At 39.9% G+C, this 15,305-nt stretch overlaps 1 protein-coding gene across 2 annotated transcripts in view; it reads right to left on the bottom strand.

Moving 5' to 3' along the window:
• CTTNBP2 (cortactin binding protein 2) overlaps nucleotides 1-15,305 on the bottom strand; it is a 174,059-nt gene that overhangs the window by 10,221 nt on the left and 148,533 nt on the right. For both annotated transcript variants that reach the window (XM_014601007.3, XM_059725945.1), the window contains 8 exons: nucleotides 13,363-13,515; nucleotides 12,922-13,109; nucleotides 8,682-8,860; nucleotides 7,551-7,756; nucleotides 7,093-7,272; nucleotides 5,704-5,764; nucleotides 4,677-4,809; nucleotides 928-1,029 (listed from right to left, as the gene is read on the bottom strand). In XM_014601007.3, the coding sequence (XP_014456493.2) occupies nucleotides 928-1,029; nucleotides 4,677-4,809; nucleotides 5,704-5,764; nucleotides 7,093-7,272; nucleotides 7,551-7,756; nucleotides 8,682-8,860; nucleotides 12,922-13,109; nucleotides 13,363-13,515 (1,202 nt within the window). The remainder of the gene's footprint in view (nucleotides 1-927; nucleotides 1,030-4,676; nucleotides 4,810-5,703; nucleotides 5,765-7,092; nucleotides 7,273-7,550; nucleotides 7,757-8,681; nucleotides 8,861-12,921; nucleotides 13,110-13,362; nucleotides 13,516-15,305) is intronic.

Raw genomic sequence — 15,305 nt, 5'->3', positions numbered from 1 at the left:
TAGACCTGGAAATATGGTAACCCTACCAGCTTGACCCCTCACATGCGGGGATGCTGAGTTGTTTTTCTCTAGCGGATGGATAAAATTATATCCTATAAAAAGTGATCTAATATTGTCCAAAAGACCCCAAGCACAAGGTGGGCTATAGCCACCCATGGTAATCCACTCCAGCGTTTAATTACCCTCCCATTTTATTCCAAGGTTGAATTTATTTAAACTTCAACTTCCAACTATTGGATCTTTCTGTGCTTTATCTGGAAAGTTAAACTGGCTTTGCCCTCATCAGATAGTTTTTTGAATATGCAAGGGTCTATACATAGTGACTGAATCAACATTCAACCTTCTTTTCAATAAGCTTGCATAGTAAACTTGTTAAAACTCGCATCATAAGCCTTTTTTCCCAGCTTCTAAAATCAGTTCTTAAAACTTCTGCCAGCTAGAAGCTTTACCATCCAACTAAAAGATGGTGTAAGAAAAAGAGTCATATTCAAGCATTTATGTAAAAAAGAAGAGAGTATTTTTACCACTGACAATGTTATAGCTTGTAAGATTGTTACAAAAACTAAAGCCAGAATACTCCTATTAAAAAAAAAAAGAAGGAAAATAACTTGTAAGAATAAACAAACATCCACAGTACTCAACCTGATAGAAGTTTTCATGTAAAACAAAAACCACGAGAAGGCACAAATGCAAATCACAAATCACTGAGTACAGCACGGATACCCTGAGATAAAATTTAGCTCAGTGTATCATTTCACCAGGAATTGTACTAGTTTTCCATCTATAAAGAATTAGAACAGTAAAGAAATGTTTCTGGTTCCCACCCACAAATCAATTACAGATTTTTAATAAGCTTTAGAAAACTTTTAAAAACTGTTTGCACACAGTTATGCTTGATGCTACAGCCAAATTTACTTTTCCACGTACCTTTTGTGAAATTGTTTTGTTTGGATTAGGAACTTTTGCTGAAAACAAAGGATCATTCTGAGAGCTACTGAACATCATTAGCTCATCCTTAGAATCTGCAATCTAAAACCGAAGAAAAATAAATTGAAATATAAAGATTTCTAAAAGTAAAAGTAAGTCTAAAAGTAAAAGATTTTGGTGTCTACTCTCAATACACATACTGGGATGGGTTTGTGTTCAAACATCAAGAAAAGGATAAATACATTTTCACTTGATATACGGCTAGATTCAACCTTTTGTGGAAGATTATTGCCCAACAGCTCTAGGCACATCTGGATGCCATCGGATTCCTGGACTCATGTTAGTTTGGCTTTCATCTTGAATAGGGCACAGACACTGCACTTGTGGCCTTGATCAACAATCTTCACCTGGAGATTCCCAGAGGAAATTGCCCTGCTTACTTCAACAGACCTTTCAGTGGTCTTTGATTGAGCTGGATATGAGGTGCTGACAAATCATTTCCATGACCTGGTGGGTCATGTAAAACGGAGGGATGCTCTAAATTAGTTCCGCTCTTTCCTAGCAGGGACGTCCCAGAGTGTAGTGTGGATGAATGCCCCTCGGGGCCTTTCCTATGGGGTCTTCCAGGGCTCCTTCTGTTCAATGTGTATGTGAGGCTGCTGGGTGAGATTGCGCAGAGATTTGGAGTAAAGTGCCATCAATGTGCTTACAACACCCATATTTACTCCTCTTACTTGAACCAGGCCTTGCAGTCTCAGTCCTTTCCCAGTGTCTGACTGCGGACAAACCAAGTGAAACTGAATTCAGACAAGACAAAGATTATGGTGATGGGCAGACTGCTCAACTTGGTGGAGGAGGAGGGCTTGCAACACCTATCACTGATGGGGTTCAGCCTCCTCCTGCCACTCAGATTTGCAGCTAGGAGGTGCTTCTGGAGCCCCTGCTGCTCCTAGTTCTTCAGGCAGTGGCAGCGGCTCGGAGTGCCTGTCACCAGTTCCATGTGGTGAGAACGCTGCGATCCTTTCTTTTAGATCACCAAAAGCCATGCTCTTTATCAGGGCTGTGCGAAGCTTCGGTCACTGATTCGATTTGGCAGCCAAATCTCCGAATCCGAACAGAATCAGGAGACCCTTTAATTTCTCCAAATCGAATCGGAACCCTCTGAATCGATTCTGAGAGAGTCGATGATTTGGACAGAGACAGCTTTAAATGTTTTTTCTACATACCTTAAGGTATCAGGCGGCTCATGAATGCTGAGATGGTGGGGCAGATGGAGTGTCCCACAGGAGCGTGGGGGGATCCCCAGTGCGCTCGGTGACCACTTCAGCATCAAATCTTCAGATTCGGATTTGGCCAAATTGAATCGAGACAGTGATCCGAATCAACTAATTGAATCATTGTCCCCTGATTCGGGTGGAATCTGAATCCAAATTGAATACGGCCCGATTCGCACACCCCTAACTCTTCGTGGGGCTGCTTTTGGAAACCATGCGGAAGCTGCAGCTCATGCAGAATACAGCAGCCCACCTGCTGATAGGATGGGGTGCCAGGAGCACTCAACTCCAATGCTCCAGAATCTGCACTGGCTTCCAATGGTTTTCTAGGCACAATTCAAGGTGCTGATTTTAACCTGTACAGCTGTAAATGGTCTGGGCCCTACGTGCCTAAGAGACTGCCTTCCCCCTTACACTCCATCGCGATTCCTAAGGTCAGCTAAGAGCAACCTCCTGCAAGTACCATTAAGTGTCAAGTCCGCTTGGTGAAAACACATGAGAGGCTGTTCTCTGTTGTTGCCCCTTAACCTGGAACTCCCTCCATTTTAAGGGCCGCTAGAGCCTAAACTTGGACATCTTTTGGAAGAGCTGTAAGACCTTCCAATTTGGGTAGGCATTTAGCAAACAAAGCTGGGCTGGGATACTGAGTTTCTGGTTTATGATTTCTCCTTTTTTACAAGGATTTTTCTAATTTCTAATTTTTATAACCATTTTCATTATAAATTGTTTTCTAAATTATTCAGTTCTCCTGCTGTAAGCTGCCCTGAGCCTCTTTAGGGAAGGGTGATACATAAATCAAATAAATAGATAAATAAATAAATAAAAAATGTATAATAATATGTATAATAAATGTATAATATTTGTATTATTATATGTAATAATACAAATATTAATATTGTATTAATAATTGCAATTATTAATAAAATTGTATTAGTAATTACATATTTATTAATATTGTATTAATAAATATGTAATTACATATTTATTATATGTATAATAAATATATAATAAATGTATAATAAATAAATAAAAAATGTCAGAGGGCAGCTTATATGGCCAGCACCAAAATGTATTTCCAGGGCAGTATTAAGGAGCTCCCAACCAAAATTAAAATGGTCCCACCACACAGCAAGGAAGGGTAGTGAGAACACCCACACACGGCCTCTGTGATTTCTAGGATTCTTCACAACCAGCAAACACATTTTAAACTTCCTTCCACTTCCAAAAGTGTTAGCTGAAGTCAGTTAGGTGACATGCTTTTAAACACAAGTCTAAGCATGACGTTATAATGGTCCCTCCTGTGGGGCTGTGGATTATATCTAAAGGTCTAGTGCACCTAGGCCAGGATTTGCAGCAGCTAAAAGCTCACTACACATGAGGATTTAATTAAATAGATTTATAAAGGTTCCCCCAACACCTTTTAATTAAATAGATTTATAAAGGTTCCTCCAACACCTTTTTTGTTTTGGTAAAAAGTGTGTTGTACTTTAAGATCACACAGAACATACAATAAAGCAAAACTCCTGGGAAAGTTTAAGCAAGAAAGGAGTTATTTAGGGAGAACTTTGGGGTAACAATGAAAAGTAACAGGATTGCATTAAGCAAATTAAGTGTACAGTGCATATTAGGAAAAACTTTCTGTTTCTACTGGACTATGAAGTGTTCTTCCAGTGGAAGCAACATCATTTGGATTTACAGTCACTTAGAAAGACTAGATTAATGAAAGCTTAGCAGTATGGCTGCGTGAGAAGACACCCACATAGGTAGGGACCTGCCTAAATTGCGACAGAAGTGTGTTATGCAGCGGCTCTTTTAATCTTGCTCTTTTCACCACGTGCCCCGTCACCACTGATTGGTGGAGGGGCCCTGGCAGCCCTGCTGCTCCCCGCTCATTGACCGAGAGGCAAAGACTGCAGTTTTAAATATGCTGCAGGTTTTGCCTCCTATCACTGATTGGCTGAAGGACTCTGGTGGCCTTGCTGCCGATCAGTTGGGAAGCAAAAAACATGGAATATTTAAAAGCACAGTCTTTGCTTTTTGGCCAATCAGCAGCAAGCAGCAGGGCCACCAGGGCTCCTTGGGCAATCAGGTTTGAGGGATGGAGTGCAGTGAAAAGAACAAGATTAAAGGAGCTGCTGCCCAGCACACCTCTGCTGCGATTTAGGTAGGTTCCTACACATAGGAGTAGGCTCTCTCGTATGACTTTCAGTTCCTTACCATGTATGAATTGGTAAATTATAATGTACACTACAAATTCCTATGAACATGTAATATGATATAACATTTAAGGTTTAACTTTATAAAGTATATAATAAATTATGAGAGTTTCTCAATCATTTCATTTATTAGTGCACTCTGGCTCCTCTTCAGTTCAGAATGTATTTCAGTTCAAAAAGTATTTATAATTCTAAAATACTTTATGGTGCAAATAGCTGCCAGTTAATGATGCAAGTTATTGAAAACTCCTGTATTTACCTTGCTGATATCAGACTCTGATTTGCTGGAACACATACTCTGAAGTTCTCGCACAAGGTCTACTTCATCATCAGAACCAAGGGACAGCCTTTGCTCCAGATCTAATACTCTTATCTGATCATTTTCTGAGGATCTATGAAAACAAAACAAGAAAAAAATAACTGAACAAGGGCCATGACAGAATCAAACAGTTATCTTTGGGGGCTTCAGTGATAGCATTCTCTTTGTACAAACACTGTACAACTGCACAGTGATCTCAGCAACTTTCTGCAGTACAAATACTATCCCAGATGCAGGCTGCTGTAGCTGTCAATGTTTAATGTTGTTGCTTAATTACAGACCTTCTCCTATCCAACTTAATCTCCGATCTCCACCGTTCCAATGAAAGATGTTTCTACTAGCATGTACAACGGTCTAAATCAATTCAATGCCAAAGCTCTCAGCTGCTCATTTTTTGGACAGAAGATATTGTTTTAGAAATGCAAAGGATTAGGTGCCTCTGCAAAGCTGTGAATATGATGGTCTCTAAGTCTCAAATCTGGACTTCAGTCTTCTATGTGGTAGCACAAAATGCAGCTCCCTTCTGCCACTTCCATTAGCTACTTAAAGAAATCCTATGTTATTTAAGCTATAATGCAAGTATTTTACATTTTTAGATCGTCAATCACTAGGCTGAAATAGCCAGAGGTTCTTTTTGGTATGACTTCAGGTGAAAAGGCAGCCATCTGCCTTTTGGAAGGCCAAATATTTGGAATCTTATATACTATTACTCAGGTCTTAGACAGTTTGAACACCACATAGAAGGAACACACAATGCTGCAAGTTTTGAGCTACTGAAACAAGGCACAAAAGCCTCAAACTATTTTTCCAGAATTAGAGTGAAAAAAGCCTACAATTCTTTAGTTCTGAAACTAAAGAGGATCCAAATCCAATAAAAACTCCATTTGCTCACAAAACTGAACTGATTTGTGATACAATTCAGCTATCTTTACTTTTTGCTAGGTACTAGAATCCAAAACCTACTTACTTTTTGGTGAGAGAAGCCTTTTTGTTACTATTTTGTTGCAATGTGCTCTTAGCTTTCACACCTGCAAAAGGAGGGGAAGTTAAGTTATTAGTACAAAGCATAATTCTATATTGTTATTCTCATTCATTGGCTAATTATACTCTCAAGGGCTAAAAGTGCAGCATACTCTAGCCATGTCCTCTGTATCTTTTCAGAATAGCTTTAAGGTCCCACTGCATTGCTCAATTAGACAAAGGGGCCAGAGCTACCCCCTTTCTCAGGTTAAGTTTGATATAGTAGGCTTCCTTCCCCCCTTCAAGTACTGCCAAATGCCTACAAGTAACATATCTCCTGATCCATATAAACAGAAATTACTAGTCAAATGACGGGGAGAAGGAAAACAAACAACTCGTCTTTGAAATGATGAGTCTCTCCTGGTATGGCAACTGCTCCATACCCCTGATCATTTTTGTTTCCCTTCTTTGTGACTTTTCTAATTCTACTACATCCTTTTTGAGATGCAAAGACCAGAACTGCACACAGTATTTGAAATGTGGATGCACCACAGATCTGTATAATGGCATGATGATATTCTCCATTTTGAGATAGATAAAAGTGGGCATTTCTATATGTGCTATTAATTCAAAGTAGACTTACTGCACATTACAAGTACTGCGCAAGTAAAAGTCCCAGTAAGCCTACCTAGGTGCGTGTCCACATGTGCTCCCTTTTGGGAGCAGATTTGCTCCCGCCCTGCTCTACCACCCTGCAACAGCCAGGGGGAGCTTCAGCCTCATGCTACCTGCCAGCCACCAGCAGATTAATATATTGTGTAGTAAAGCATCTTGTGTGGACACACCAAGTGTATGTCTAACTTGCACTTCCAACATAATTTCTTACTGTATCCTATGTCATTCTTTAGAGGTCTACCATCCACGTTCTAAATTGGTTTAATTCAAATTAGGTGGCAAAATTGAATTGATGCATAACAAGAAAGCGCATATTTGCTTTTATTCTTACTTAGAACTGGATTGCTTACATTATTGTTGTGTGCTTGTAAAACATGCACAAAATAATGATAATATAATCTCTTTACAATACTGTTTACCTCCTTATGTACCAGAAATAAGGGGAAGGGTATTTAACCACAAGAATAAGTTTAAACCAGATACAATGTAAGCACCAGAAAAGAGAGTCAAACAGTTTTCACAAATGAATATTAAATTTCAGCTGTTTTTACTGAAAATTAAAGGAGTTACAAAAATAATGAAGAAAATAAACAAAAACATCCCAATCTCATATCTACGAAACAAACAGAATCTTGGTATTTCCTCCTTCCCTGGAACAGAAACAACCTAATATTAGGTCAACCCCTAACACCTTTTCCAAGACTCAAAACACAAGCTTTACCATCTCTGTTTGTCTCCTGCTTGTTCCATGATGATGAATGGCTTGACTTCTTACGAGGACTTGTGCTCACTTTTCTCCAAGAAGCATTTTCACCCCTTTTCTTGTTACAGCTTTTGTAACTTGCAACCACAGATAAAGGGAAATTTCCTCCCTTGAAGTCTGCTTTATAATGATCCAGCTCTTGAACAAAAATACCACACATTTAAAAGTAATGTTGATAGTGCAAGGTAGCCAAAAAAGTGACAAGCAGTTAGCAAAGAAATTAATATGAACAGCAGACATTTCTCATGTACATTCCATCCAATGGATACAAATGTTTTTAATTGCAACACTTCACACCACACCTGCAAAAAGCTTTTTAAAGTAGGTTTAGCATAATTATTAAACATTACTAATTCTGCTTAAGCCATTCTAATATACAAACTACTTGCTTTTCAGCTGAGAAGTATTATTAGTACCTGCTCTAGGAAGAGGACAGCCATGCAGGACAGCTTTATTTAACAAGATACTGAGCGCAGCTTTAACCACAGCCTGTTGTCCTTGGCTAGGATATTTTTTGGCTGCTGTTTGTCCCAGTGCAGATGGTCTCTTCACAGAGGCTCTGGAGAGTATTGCTTCTTGAACTCTGGGGGCAATTACAGAATTCCATAGCTTGGACATCCACCTTTGAATAATAATATAAGCAAGAAAAATTTCTTTAGGACACACTGTCAAAGAAATTTTACACATATCTGACCTATTATGGGGGAGTTCCAATAGGGTACAGAGGTACATTTTGTGCCTTTGAGATATCGTTTTTATACATTACAAACTTTCACATAAGCCCGCTGCTTAAATCCATCCCTGTGTCTGTCTTTCAATCTGCATGTCTTGATCAAGCTCATAATATTGCAAGTACACTAGCTGCGAGCTACCTAATGCTTCCAACGCATAAAACAGAAAAAAACTATGCTAAGGTAAGGCCCTTTCATAGCATATTAAAGCAAATACAAACAAAAAACCCCCCAAAATACTATTCTTTAGATGATCACATCTATTTTTAAGACTAAGGACAAAAAAAGAAGCTGGCCAAGCTGATTGTGTGAACTGACAGTTCTCCTGATTTATTTGTTCTGCTCTTCAGAATCCAAATTGTGATTAAAAAATAAATAAATCAGAACATTTCTTGGTGCAAAAAACCTGTCTCTGGTAGTTTGCTGAGCTTCCTGTTCAGCCAGAGAAACTGAAACAACAGGACTGAGTTGTTAATGGAACCTAATTATAAGCATTTACGTGACAACACAGTTCGCCATCACACTGCCAATAAACAGCCAGTAAATATTAATTGCAGCTGTGTTTATTTTATGTATATTCTTGGATAAAAATACATTAAGGTGGAGTTATGTCTGAAACTACATATCAGTAAATTAAAAGACTTCAACAGGTTTGTTGTAACTACCCCAAGTGTAAGTATTATGAGTATGGTTAATGTTACACTTTTAAAGAAATCAAAATCAAGTCAAAGGTAGAAATGGCTAGAGGCTGGGATGGGGGGAGCAGGTGTATCTCACTGCACCTTTACATTGCCAAAGAGGGACTATAAATCTTACTTCACTGTCATGTGACCATAACCAGGCACCACTGGACAAGAGAAGAAGTGTTTTGGCCCTAGGACTGCTTCAGGTGCACCTAGCCGGGATAAGCAGGAGTTCAGCTGGTGCCAAACAGCAAGAATCCAGTCGATGACCTTGCACACTGGATTGTATGGAGGTGGCACTTTACCTCTGAACTAGAGAGGGGAAAAAAAGACACAGGGTTTGACATAATTTAATACTGGTATCAAGAAGGAAGAAAGGGGGACTTGTTTTTTAGTTACTTGAATATTATGAAAATCAGTTACAATTAAAAACAAAAACACCTCCTTTAACAATCCGGAAAAGTCAAAGTAAATCTGCATCACGTGTTCTGAACACCTACTGCATTAAACCTTGTTTCCTTAAACATATAATACAATATGATTACACAAAAATAAAAGGTTCAAATAATTTGGTGGACATGTGGCTAAATTCTTTCACCTTAGTACATATATGAGGCACTTAATAGTCATGTAGCTGATATTTTTGGCACTTAATAATCACAGTTAGGGTTCAATGTAGCTACATGCACCTATGTTTCCCTTCTGAGTATGGTTAGTAGGTTGCACTCAGGATGTGTAGGTACTTGGAGAGGAGAACTGTCTAAGCAAGCATGTGACACTGTGTAAGACCAGGAACAACACTCAGAAACATAATTAGTTAGTGTTTATTGCTGTTGGAGGAGAAGGATCCTCCTTAGGATTATAAACCCAATAACCTAACTGTTAGGACACTAGGAATGGAACAGAAGATTCAGGTTTCAGGCCCCCCTCACTTAGAGAGGGCTTGAAACTGCATTTCCTGCATCTCAATGAAGTGCTTGAACCACCAGGCCTTGCTTAAGGCATTGTCTTTGGCACGCTCCAGGCAGAAGGTGGCTCAATAGCATCCTGGAGAAGCGAGGGCTCCAAAGCGATGCTAGATTTGTTTATCTATTTTATCCAATACACTTAAATGCAAGTTGCAGTGACTCTGGTTTAGTGATGGAGAGAACAATGATTAATGCCTAGCCTGTGGCCTGGTGTTTGGAGCACACTGATGTGAAACAGAAGACACAGGTTCAAACACCACCTGAGTGATTCCATCTGGACCATGGCAGGTCCCTTGGTCCTGCCCAGCCAGGTGGCAGGGGCAGCTCAGGCTGTGTCGTGAGTGGCCCCTGAGCCGCCACAGGGCATGGAGGTGCTGCCTGGTGCAGCCCGCTCTATCCTGGTGTGCAAATCTCAGGCATGCTGGGAGCTGCAGTCTGGCAGGGCCAAGGGGTGAGGCAGTGGGGCAGGGGCAGTGTGGAGGTTAGACTTGGCTTCCCCACTCAAGGGCAGATGTGTACTCCATTGCTGCTGCCACCGCCAGACCCCAGCCCTGCTGCCTGGGCACCTTGGGTCCATCTGCCCATCACCCATTGCTGGGGGTGCCAGATGGAGCGGGCAAGTGAGCAGAATTTCCATGGAGACTGGCCTGACGCCCCTGTGGGCAGTGTGTGCTTGGCCTGTCAGACAGAACAGGGCTGCATCCAGGAGCGGGACAGGTGGGTGGGGCTGGGATTATGGCATGGTAACAATGCAGGACCAGTACCACAGGCAGGGACATGGGGGGAGTGGAACATGACTCTGCCCTGAACCCCAGCCCTGCACTGTCACTGCCCCATAAGTCTGTCCCCACCCCACCCACTCCGTCCAGTGCCCCTGGCAGTGGGTGTTGGGAGGATGGATCCAGGGATGGATAGGATAAATTGGCATTTCCCTGGGCTGACCCTCCACACCGCGCTGGGTGGTGTAAACAGCTGTGACTGTGGCCTAAGGTTGGGTCAGCTGCCACCATGCCCTCTGGCCCTCAAGAGCAGACCAAAATTCCTTAAATGACCCTCCAGTTAAAATAACCGCCCACCCCAGCACTGGAGTATGGAGCTAAGCAGCAGCAGCAGGGCTCTCATCCTCCACCAGCAGGCAGGCATGCAAGGCATCTTATTCTGCTACTGGTGAAAACAATCTAAACCATCTGAAGTGAAAATATTGCTGTTCTTTATTCATTCACTCAATTTATAGGTTGCCCTTCTCCCCAAAGACTTCATGACTACATAAGAACCTTAGGGATAGGAATATGAAACAAGATTTAGCCCAATATTTTGCATTCAACCAAACAAACAACCCTACAGTGATGCAGAACAAACAGAGCACACCTCATGGAGGAGGTGGGAGAGTAACCCCCAAAACAAAACAGAGGGATGCAGAAGGATATAAAACAAATATATCCCTCCAAAAGAATAAATATTACCACCAGATTTCTGTAGATCAATAGCCCTGCTGCAACAAGTTAGAGACTTGCATGGATTTTTGAGCAGCCAATTTTGAATAAATAAGCTGAATGAATTTGGGAAGAACAATTTCCTCTAAATTAACATTTCATGGTATCTCTTCATTTAGATTTAAAAACCTTGCACATTATTACTCTTGGGGGAATAAAAAAATCTGTGAAGGTGTAAACACCTAAGAAACTTAGGTGTTAAGGTCAAATAAATGTTGTACAGCCCTGCTAGCTCTGAACAGTTTATCTTCAGAATATAAAATACATGCTAATTTTAAGATGATATGCGGTAAAACACCTAGTTCTTATGGGATCACAATCTCTTTATGTGCTAGAAAAGTAAGAATTAAAACTAAATGCCTCTGTTAATAATATAGTAAAGTATTAGCATACAATGATTATCTTACAGGTTCCTAAACAGGTAATTCACTCTGTTACAAGATAAATTTTTTTTGTTTTCATATTATAGACAACATTTGATTCTTGGCTCTATCAAGTGATTAGAAATTCAAAGTTCTGTAACGTAAGAACTGTAACTGTACCTACAGTTTAGGTAATCTTTCACTTTTAGATTGCTAGTTTAAATGGAACCCAAATGGCAACAGTTTTCAGTAGCTAAGGCCCCTTCTACATATTACATATTGTGAAATTAACGGGTGTGTGGGGCTCCCAGCCACAGGAACTTGCTTCTTGCCTGGGATTGGGCTCCTCCTGCACCAGCAATAAGGCACGATGGGATCTCATATGCGATCCCACAGTCGTGCCTCCTGCCATGCATGTGTGGCAACTGTGTGAATTGTGCATTAAATCCCACTGCGCCTTTACCTGCACATGTAGAGGGGCCTAAAATTTTTCAGTCCTGCCCTAGAAGTAGTCAATTTCATAAATATCTTTATCACCAAATACAAATCTTGGAGCTGTCTAGAAAATGAAAAATAGTCACATTTTACCACATACTAGCCAAAACACTTTAAATGGGGCTGGGTAAAAATTTGCCATCAGAACTGGTTTTAATATAAAATCAAGTTTTTGACAAACAACATTTCTGAAACGTCTCTGCTTTCTGCAGAAAAATTCATTTTTTTGTTGAAAAATCAAAATCCCCTCCTAATAAAAGGTTTGACTCAAAACTAAAATATTTTAGAGGTTGGACAAAATATCTCCATCTGGGTAATCTGCTGTGGTGCTTCATGGGACCCGTAGTTCAGTTTCCTCCTGCTCTCCTTTCTGGGCCAGTCTCCTCAGTTAGGCAGGCATCTCCTGTGACAGAGCTGCCTTCCCCATTACAAGAAGTGACCATGATGAATCATGTGAAATTTAGAACAAACCGGGAATCTCAGTCTATGGAAGAGATGGGAGGCTTGAAATAACTTCAAACAGAAATATTTTATTTTTCATTGAAAAGTTAGAACCCTCCTCCTTCCCCAGCCAAGTTTAATATTGATATGATTTTAAAGGGACTGGCACCTAATGTAAACAGGGTAAGAGGTTCATATACAAGTTGATAATGCTGAGTCCTAGAAAACACCTCAGTGTCTTAAATGAAGCATCTATTTAAGTCACAATTTTGTTTTTAGTTTAAAAATAGTTTAACTATGTACAATTCTACTTTTATCAATGGCAGACCTGTGCTATTCACCCTCCTACTTGTGGCCAAGTACAAAATTTGCAGATATGTTTATCCCTGAAAGGGACACTTGGCTTGTTTGTAATATATTGTAAAATTGTTATTTAAGTACAGTTCTGGTGGCTGAAATTCTTGTTTTTTATGGTTAAATTTTTTTAAAAGGGAAAGGAACACTTTCTGAACAATTCTCTTATGGGATTCTCTTCTTTTGGCAATAACACTATGTATATTTCATAGCATCTATACTGAACAAAATCCCCTGAAGGCCCTACCAGTTGCTCCTACCTTGTTTATAACTTTCCTTCTTAAAAATCTTTCAAGCAAGCCATGGATCGGTTCTCCATCCCACCTTAGCTGAACCCAGCGGAAATGTTGTTGAACCACCAAGTCAGAACCTTGAAGACGACACTTTGCAATTGTTCCCATTAGAAAGCAGTTCTCATGAAAATAATATGCCTCAGAAACGCAGTTTGCTAAAAATGAACCAGAAACATTTTACTGAATAAAAGTTTTGATTATTGTAATTTTACATAAATGTTAGTAACGTTGCTGTTATTACAAATAAATGAAATTGGAAATAATGAACTTTAAAATTTGTCACATGCAGTTAGGAACCGCTGTTTTGGAATGATATATAAAGCCAAACTATGACATTTAGTTCTTTTAATTAATCCATCATATGGTAACTATTAAAGTAAACATTTCTCTACCCATTTTTTTAAATACCTCTTTGAACAGTGCAGGGATTTTCAGAGCCACGATTCTCAAGAGGTGCCAAAAAGTCCCCAAGTAATTCAGATAAGGATGCTTTTTCTAGATTCTCTAAAATCACAATAGTTTTCTTGCTTATAGGAAGCTGCTTCACTGGGATTAGACAAGCTGTAATATAAAAATCCCATTAAATATCTACTTATGACAAAAACTTTTTTATTATAAATACTGCATTTAACTAACAACATTTATCTTTGTTAGTTTTTGCCTTCTGCATTTATTGAAAAAACAGAACAAGTGAATGGATTATAGAATACTTCATATTAAAAAAATAAAAAGGTATAAAGACTATAGCTGCACCTTAACAAAAGCTTGTTCATTGTGAGTGGAGAAATGAGTATGTGATAAAGCAAAGACGCTATTTACATGCTCCAGAGAGTCACTATGTTTGCCTGGCTGAGTTCCAAAAATGTTATTGCCCAGGAAGAAATCTCTAAAATCCATCTTCAGCTATCAAATCAAATCAAATCAAAACAAAACAAAAAACCCAAGGCTGACAAACCAGATACAATAATATTTAAATCAGAGGTTGAAATTCTCAGACACCACACACAGAAAAGCTAGGTTTGGGGTCGGTCTCTCTTTTTTTTTTTTTTAAGAAACTTGCCTATTTAAATCTAGTCAGTAATAACAGTAACCAGAAATTTGCCTGAAAACTCTATCACTGGAAGTCCCTCAATATGAAGATGACATTCTTCAATATATAGGCAAGTCAGTGGTGAGTCTGCAGAAGACTGAAGAAGCTGATCTGAGATCCACACATGTAAGACTGCAGATGCGGCAAAAAGTTCAGGAAGGAAGTAGATCCTGGTGATGGCAGGTCACAGTTCTTCCCTTTGTCATATATCTGCCACCACAGTGAGGCGAGTATACTCAAAATTATCAATGCCTGGTTGCACATCACTGTGCCACTGTGGATGATTCAGTGTTCAGGTCTCCCAGGTAATGATGTTAATATTGCATTTCTTCTTTTGCCCACCTCTAGAGTGGAGCTGGTGCTGTTTCCCTGAGCCAGAACACTGGCATTTGTTCTTCTGTTCTTCCAACTGATATGGAGGATTTTCCAAAAATTACTAAAAGAAGGCTGTCTTTGTGGATAGTTGATGGAGTGAACAATAAGTCATAGGTTCAAATGGATGAACTCATCAAATTTCTGAAGGCTAAATTAAGGTCCCACTCAATCAGATCACTTAACTTGAGGGACCACTTTGGTCTGGCCCCTCAGGAACTTTTGTTCTTCAGGATGAGAAAAGACTGATTTGCCTTCCTTTGGCAGGTGAAAGGCCAACATTGTGGACCTTGACTGAATTCTGAGATATGCTATTCTATTTTAGCTGTAGCAGAACATCTCTCTGCCTGGAGAAGAGCAGGTTTTATTTCTATGCAGAGTAATCCAGAATCCAGGCTGCAAAATGGAAGAAGTTCAGGCATAGACTGAGTATCCTCCCTATTTTTTCCCAGGAAAGCACATCTGGGAGCACTAGCAACATCTTGAGGCTCCTTAATGACAGATGAGCATGATTCAGGAATCAAATTGCTTTGGTCAAGCTGAGGTCAGGAAGATAAGCTATACATCCATGTTCCACTGCAAGCAGCACTCTCAGGATTAAAGAATCAGGCAAGTAGGCATACAACAGCCTCCCTGTTCACAGAATAAGTTTCAGTGTTAGATAACGAGTCCACTAGGAGATCCTACACCCTTTTAACTGAGAAAGGCAAAACTCTGATCTCTGGACAAGGTGGTGTCCAAAACCACTCATTTGTAGTTTGAGGCAATGTGCTGAGAATATCTGCTGAGAGTATCTGACCTGCTTCTTTGAAGGCAAGGGAGAGGTATATCTAATGACAAATGTTCTACTGCTTTCCACAAGGAAAACCTTACACCACCTTGTCTGCTG

Source organism: Alligator mississippiensis, chromosome 4 (assembly GCF_030867095.1).
Source record: "Alligator mississippiensis isolate rAllMis1 chromosome 4, rAllMis1, whole genome shotgun sequence".
NCBI classification, from domain to species: Eukaryota; Metazoa; Chordata; order Crocodylia; family Alligatoridae; genus Alligator; species Alligator mississippiensis.
This window is presented reverse-complemented; position numbering and strand designations above follow the sequence as displayed.